Source organism: Pygoscelis adeliae, unplaced genomic scaffold, assembly GCF_000699105.1.
Source record: "Pygoscelis adeliae isolate BGI_AS28 unplaced genomic scaffold, ASM69910v1 Scaffold108, whole genome shotgun sequence".
In the NCBI taxonomy this organism is placed as follows: Eukaryota; Metazoa; Chordata; class Aves; order Sphenisciformes; family Spheniscidae; genus Pygoscelis; species Pygoscelis adeliae.
Window position 1 is genome coordinate 1,552,564 of NW_008825498.1, and position 7,761 is coordinate 1,560,324.

The 7,761-nt window shown below is 57.3% G+C and overlaps 1 protein-coding gene across 1 annotated transcript in view; it reads right to left on the reverse strand.

Annotated features, from left to right (window-relative positions):
- ARHGAP26 (Rho GTPase activating protein 26) overlaps positions 1-7,443 on the reverse strand; it is a 132,063-nt gene extending 124,620 nt beyond the window's left edge. The window contains exons 1-5 of the mRNA XM_009331385.1: positions 7,339-7,443; positions 6,228-6,289; positions 5,654-5,725; positions 4,263-4,364; positions 403-513 (exon numbers count right to left, since the gene is read on the reverse strand). Coding sequence (XP_009329660.1) covers positions 403-513; positions 4,263-4,364; positions 5,654-5,725; positions 6,228-6,236 — 294 coding nt within the window. The 5' untranslated portion in view covers positions 6,237-6,289; positions 7,339-7,443. The remainder of the gene's footprint in view (positions 1-402; positions 514-4,262; positions 4,365-5,653; positions 5,726-6,227; positions 6,290-7,338) is intronic.
- Positions 7,444-7,761: the final 318 nt, after the last annotated feature.

A 7,761-nucleotide genomic window follows, 5' to 3' on the forward strand; every position in this document is an offset into this window, starting at 1 on the left:
GGTTTGGCACTTCCCAGAGGAGCTTTAAAGGACTTAGCACCTGAGCAAAGGTAGACCTTAGAAAACTCTTTTTTTTTTTTTTTCTATTTCTGTCACTCCTGCACTCATTTTCCCTTGTGAACGTTACAGGTTTGGTTTTTTCCCCAATCAAGCCTATCTTTCTTTTAATTGCCGGCAGGCCCCGCAGTTCAGCCCACCACGACAGAGATGTCCGCAGAATCAAAAATGAAATGTTTCTGGCATGCACGTGGCCGCTGAGCTAATGGCGCCGCGCTCCGGAGCTCACACGGGTGCTTTCTCCCCCCAGATCTCCCTTCGAGATCTGCGGGCCACAGCCCCGCTCTCCCCAAGCCCCTGCTCCCCCATTTTTTGCAGGCTGAGGCAGCTTGAGCACTCACTTACAGGTTCCACGAACTCAAACATCTTCCTCTCCTGGACCTCTTGCACCTTGAAGACATACTCCAGGGAGACTTCGTAGAAATGCTGCCGAACCAGGTCCACCTGGCTGTCTGCCTGCAAGTGCCGGAGAGATTAAATGGGAAATACAAAGTCACTACAGACCGGGACCGCTTGGCCTTGTGACTAGAGGACATCTGGGTCTAATGGGAACTTGCCCTTGCAGAACAAATTCAGCTTCAGACCCCAGTCCAGGGCTGGACAGATGGCACAGCGATTAAATATAAACCTGATTCACATGAACAGCCTCTTTCTTCAGCTGAAAAAAATGTTTTTGATGACTCATGTTCTCACCTCCCTGACAGCTGTGTAGAAAAGCACGCATTAGAAGCGAGAAAAATGAGAAGTTGCTGCATACTTGACAATAAAAGGCAATTCTCCACTTTCTGGAAAGCACCACAACGGGAGACTGCCCGGAGCATCCTGGGGCCGAACCAGGCAGTACACGTGCCCCACCACCCTCTCCAGCAAGCGTGTCACTTCAGTGGATCAGCAGACAGCAAATCCCCTCTGCTTTGCAGGTAATGCCCAAGTGAGGAAAAATAGGGATATGGCCCAATCCCAGCACGTAAAAATAACCTTGCCATGCACGCGGAGCAGAGCTGCTGCGCTGGAAGCGGGGTGAGGGACACGGGTATCCCCAGGCTGCCGTCCCCAGCACGCGTTGCTGCTACATTTGCAAGCGACACTTTGTGTAGAGCAACCTGGGCGTCACCGATGCCAGCGGTGCCCACAGGGAGGTCGGTCTGGGTGACCCACCATCCCTCTGACCTCAGCACCAGTAAACTCATCTGGTCGAAGAGGCTCACCCCCAACACAAGCCGCCATCGAGTCACTGCTCAACAGGAGGCAAATTCCTCTGTCCTGACTGAGGACGACGGGGTGCCCTTGCCAGCGTGACCCTCGCTGTGCCCAGGGCAGAGCCGGACCTCCAGGGAGGAGGATACGCTGTACCATACATCCCATCAGGGCTCCCACACTCTGCAAAACCCAGCTGGCAAATACCTGCTTGCATTTGAACAGCAGCTTACTCCTGATTTTGTGTGTGACACAGCTGTGAAATGGCCCATTTTCCCCATGACCTGCCACCAGCATTTGTGCTGCGTGCCCATGGTGAGCAGGCTGAGGTATTTAGCAAACTGAGTTCTGAAAAGCAGAAAATATGATGCAATTAAATAACTTCGCCAGGAGTTTAACGGCAGATTAGACTCTGTGTGTTATTTAATTGGTCAACAGCCAAAGCAGAAGAGAATTCCCATGGTTTCCTCCTCTCCCCACCTCGCCGCAGCCGTTGCACATGTGGCCGCTATCACCCTCCAGATGTAGACACCAAGAGGAGGTTAGGAAATATAAAACACTAAATCTCCTGGACACAAACACTCTTCCCTTAGGACATCAGGGCATCTAGTGAAGCTTCAGACTGCTCATGAACGGGTGGTGGTAACTTTCCTAAAACGCTACCATCCCATCAGCACCTTTCCCACACACATCTGCTGTGGCTGCGGTCCCCTGCCCAGAAAGCCCCTTGGCAGGCAGGGACTACGGCGGGCAGCCCCAGGGGAGGTGCCGGACAGGGCGAGCACTCCCACGTGCCGCTGGATGCCACATCCACATTTCACAACCTACACGCTGGACTGCTCTTTCAAAGGCACCCCCTCCTCGGTGGAGCTCGAGCCACCAAGACCAGTGTATGCTTCCTAGTGCCCCAGGGGAAAAAGCCCCAACACCTGAACTTGGGAGCCGGATCCAGCTGGCTCCAGCCTCCTGCCTTCACAGCAAAAGCCGAAGTCAAAGTTTGGGGTGGAAAATGCCAGCAGATGGCACCAGCCGCCAGCGCTGCTCAACATGCACCGGCAGCTGCACCCCGCACCGCATCCCGCACACAGCCCCCGCCTGCACCCCGCCCCGCATCCCGCACACAGCCCCCGCCTGCACCCCGCACCGCATCTCGCACACAGCCAGGGCCTGCACCCCGCACCGCATGCCGCACACAGCCAACGCCTGCACCCCGCACCGCATCCCGTACACAGCCACCACCTGCACCCCGCACTGCATCCCGCACACAGCCCCCGCCTGCACCCCGCCCCGCATCCCGCACACAGCCACGGCCTGCACCCCGCACCGCATCTCGCACACAGCCAGGGCCTGCACCCCGCACTGCATCCCGCACACAGCCCCCGCCTGCACCCCGCACCGCATGCCGCACACAGCCAACGCCTGCACCCCGCACCGCATGCCGCACACAGCCACTGCCTGCACCCCGCACCGCATGCCGCACACAGCCACTGCCTGCACCCCGCACCGCATGCCGCACACAGCCAACGCCTGCACCCCGCACCGCATCCCCCACACAGCCACCGCCTGCACCCCGCACCACATCCCGCACGCAGCCACCGCCTGCACCCCACAGCGCATCCCGCACACAGCCACGGCCTGCACCCCGCACCGCATCCCGCACACAGCCAACGCCTGCACCCCGCACCGCATCCCCCACACAGCCACCGCCTGCACCCCACAGCGCATCCCGCACACAGCCAACGCCTGCACCCCGCACCGCATGCCGCACACAGCCAACGCCTGCACCCCGCACCGCATCCCCCACACAGCCACCGCCTGCACCCCGCACCGCATGCCGCACACAGCCAACGCCTGCACCCCGCACCGCATGCCGCACACAGCCACTGCCTGCACCCCGCACCGCATGCCGCACACAGCCAACGCCTGCACCCCGCACCGCATGCCGCACACAGCCACTGCCTGCACCCCGCACCGCATGCCGCACACAGCCAACGCCTGCACCCCGCACCGCATCCCACACACAGCCACCGCCTGCATCCCACCGCCCTGCTGCTCCGGGCTCCTGGACAGCCCCACAGGGCCATACTCTGGCCAGGGCACGGGATCACACCTCTAGAAGTCAATGCTGCAACCTGACAGCCACAAGCGGCTCCTTCCCTCCCCAGAAAGAAATCCTTCCACTCCCATGTCTCAAAATAGTATTTCAAACAGGAACTAAAACAGAGGTTTAAAAGGTTATTTAAAAGCCATGGGAATGGGACTCTCCATCTTCTGGGACGTATGGGTGCTTCCACATGGTAAGTTATTTACAAACCCAGAACACCTATGCAAGGACAAAGCTGGCTTGCAGGCATGTCAACCCTGATTCCTACCCCTCTTCAACCATGATTGGTGGAAGATGATTATTTGTGCCACAGATGTATCTGCTCTCTTGAGTCCCCAACTCTGCTGGGCACCGTACCACCACCTGAGCTATCCCAGTGCCGGAGCCATGACCTGTGCCCACCAATTCCCCCAGAAACGGCTCAGCGACACACCAGCATCATGCCCAAAAGCAAGAACGTGCATCCTGCAGGGACCAACCCAGCCCTGGGCCAGTGCAGGGAATTCCAAACTTAGAAGAAGTGATTGAAAACTCAGCGTACTCATCCAGTAAGAACATTTGGCACAGCAACTAACTACGTGCCGAGTCAGTAATAGGCTCCTAAAGTAGTTTAAAAGCACTAAGCCTGATCACTCCTCCCATGAAGCCCAAAGCCAGTGCAGCCACTTTCAGAGAAGGGAACTAGACATCCGTGATTTGTGCTGGCACAAGGGAAACCTGCAGCAGAACCAGTTCCTTTCTGTTGCACTCTTTAATTATAAACTCCCTCTCCTTTTTGATTGCTATCCATTTTGGGATCTCTCTGATTTTACAGCCAGGAAAACCAATGCTATAAGCTGCGTAAAGCATTCAAAAAGCTCACCACAGTTACTGCTAGACATGGAAAACCAGAGGTTGCTCTCACCTCCTGAAGCTGGGATTCTTTCTTCTTAGAAGACAAGTTTAAGTGCTTTTCTAGGACACCACAATACTTCTCTGTCTCCTTGTCATATTTCTTTTTGGCATCCTACAAAATAGAACAAAAAGTGTGATGCTGAACACAACGGCACTGGGGCAGCCGTGAGGATCCAGGGCATCCCTACAGCATCGTGCAGGACTGCGGGTCCCGGGCCAGAGCTAACCCCCTTCTGCACAGCATGAGATGGGACCAAGGCCAAGGGGCATCAGCTGGAAGCGGGCAAAGCTGCTTTTATCCATGACCATCGGGCAGCTACAGGAAAGCAGCTTGTGCTGCCAAAATCCAAGACTTGGGGGAGCCCCTCCTCTATTCCCAGAGCCCAAGGCCTCGGTAAAACATCCAGGTCCAGGGCTGGCCCAAAGACAACACAGCGAGGAAAGTGCTTGCTAACCAACTAACCAGCACATCGTCACAATTTCACATCCCACCCCGCCACCCCTCGCAATGGCTTAGCCTGTGTGTCACTCAGGACAATGACACAGTAATTTGGCTATTTGTGGCAGGAGCGTTAAAGGAGGATGTCAACCTTAACTTTTCTTTTGCACCTCTCATCCCAGCCTCGCCACCCCGACATGCCAGTACGAAATCCACCACCGACAACTGCTAATAACCAGCTCCTTTCTGAAGCACCCCTTTTTGTCTTTTTTTTTTTAGCTGCACGAACCAGGACAGCCTGGCCGGGCTGGGCTGCACCCCAGCCCCGCCACGGCTTCCGTGCCAGCGGGGAGCTGGGCACACCGCTGCCATGCAAACACGGCCCCGCCGGGCTGGCATGTGCTTCTTGCCGGCAGCAGCAGGTTGTTATAACAACAGGAGAGCCGCAGACAGCGGTTTGAATTTCAGAACAAAGGCAGGAAAGAAAGGGGGGGCCAGGCTGTTTCACAGCTGCCCTCAGCCACACCAGTGCTTCCCTGGGCTCGCCTGTCCTGCCAGAAGCCGTCCAAATTCCCATGCAGCCACCCAGCGACACACCAGGGGTGGGCAGCGCAGACTGGGGGGCTCAGGCGACTGGGAACCCCTCTAAGAAAATACTGATTCTGGTTTGGAGGAAGAAAAAAAAAGTTCGCTTCAACTAGCAGGTGATTTTTAGCCCTTGGCACGTTACTTGGTTGTGGGTGAACTGGGAACATTGAGGCGCTTTCCCAGGAGCTGGATCGTCCCCATCTCCATCCCGCAGCAGCGCGTAGACATTTCCTCCCATGCCCATGCCCAGCAGGGCCCATCCCTGCAGCGCGCCAGGTCCCAGCACGGCCATCGCCACACAGCTCTGGGCTCTGCTCCTGAGCCCAAGCAGGGGCTCCCAGAGGCGACAGCACCTTGGTGCAGCAGCAGCCTACCTTAGCGGCCCCGATCTGCTCCTTGCGAAATTTCTCCAGTGGCGTGATCAGCACCTCGCTGGCATTCTCGATCTACGGGCAAAGACGGCCACAACTCACCTGCTGCCTCCATGCTCCCGCCCCAGCCCCAGCCGGGCTGGCGCAGCCCTTTTGCCCAGCTCAGCCCCAGACACCCAAGCCGCTCAACAGCCTTTCCCATGGAAGCCCTCCTGCAGCCCACAGAAACCCCCACACTTCACCCTCTCCAGCTCTGCGCCGGCTGAGGACCCAGGGGAGGCTGAGGGTCCCGTACCAAACCTGCTCGTCACCCCAGCGAGCCCTACCAGCACCAGCGCTGGCCATTTTCCAACAGCAAGACACCATTACTGATGCTCTTCAAGCGTGCCCCCCTGCCAAGTTCACGCTCCCCTCCCTCTGCTCTCCCCTGCAGCTCTGCCCTGGGCGAGGGAAGGGGCACGGGGGCTTCCACTGCACGCCACGGTGCCCCGGGTGCCACACCACCCACCGTGCGCAGCGCTGCCAGCGGCAGCAGCAGTGCCACCACCCACCCAGCTCCCGGTAGATGGGGCCGTACCATGCGCATCCGCTCGTCCTCCAGGTTCCGCAGCACCGTGGCGAACTCCTGCAGAGACTTGGCTGGAAGGGACACACCCACACGGTCAGCACTTAACATATTATTTTCTTTTTAAATTAAGAGAAAGACTGAACAGGGGCCTTTTGTTTGCTGTGTTTTGGGGGCCTTGGGGGTTGGTTGTTTGGGGTTTTTTATCATCTTTGCTACCTCCTCAGAAAGGTTTCCAGTTGCCTACAAAAGTAACTGGTAGCATAGCATCCCCAGCACCATGTTCCCACCTCCAGAGAGAAACACCGCACCTTCATCTCGAACCTGCCCTACCCAACTGCCGGTTGCTCATCAGCCCTATGGCTCAGCACTGGCCCCAGCCATGCTCGGTGCACGAGTGGCGCCTCACCAGCATGTGCATCGCAGCAAGGGGACTTGGATAAGAAAGCTATTTTTGCTGAGACTGGGCACCCTTTATTGTGACTGGGCACAAATAAATAAGCGAAGTTAAATCAGGGCTAAAGCTCATTTGCTCTCCTGGCTCCAGGTGATGCGCACAATAAGCTCTAAAAGTTCAGCTGGGGCAGAATCGGGATAACATGAAGTGAAGGGCCGAAGCTGCTGCCCTGCGCCATGAGAAGCTCCATGGTGGAACCGGGCTATGGTTGGGAGAGCACTGCCAGACTCTGCACTGCTGGCTGCTGTCGGCACAGTGGGTGCCTGCTGGGTTCTTCGCTCCTGCAGCTGGCAGCGAGGCTGCTGCTCCTCTCCTTCAGATACAGCCCCTTGCGGTGTATTTTGCCACGGCCACATCTCCAGATCCCTGCTCTCCAATGAGAAAGGGCCGGATAATCTAGATGGTTTCAGACATGGGCAATCTTATTCCTTTCCTATCTGGCAGGGCTAGATTTAGGCCAAGAAGCAACAATTGATTTCCTTGGGAAGGCTTTGCTGATGTTGAACCAGGAGAAATATGCCATTTCCAGAGAGCAGGAAAGCACCCCGACAAATTCCCGGGCTCCTTGGCACCCTTGTGTGTGTCTCTCTCCCCCATGCCCTGCTCAGCTCAGGGGTCTGGAGCATGGCTTCAGGGCCACCCACGGCACCAGCACCCAGGACTCACCTATGCAGATCTCATCATCCGTTTCAGCGTCGCCTATGCAGCGGAATTTAAACTCGTTGAGGGAGTCCGCAAACTTGCGTTTGGCTGCCGACAGGTCTGCCGAGAGAGCGGGAGAGGGGAAAACACAGATGTTACAAAAGGAAAAAGCCCACCACAGCTTTTTCCAGACGCGTAATCCCAGCCAGCCAGTCCCCATGGAGAGATCCGTCCAACAGGCCCCGCCCCATGCCAGGGAACCCCCAAGAGTGCTGCCCTTCTCCTGCACCCACCCCAGGGACTGGGCTCTGTGGGGTCCCGGCCAGCACCCGCCAAAATATACTACAGGAGATGAAACCTCAAAATACCGTGAGAACCATGCGGGAGCTCAAGCCCAGTGCCACGGGGCAGTGGCAAACGGTGATGCAGGGTGGCACTGCTGGGGCA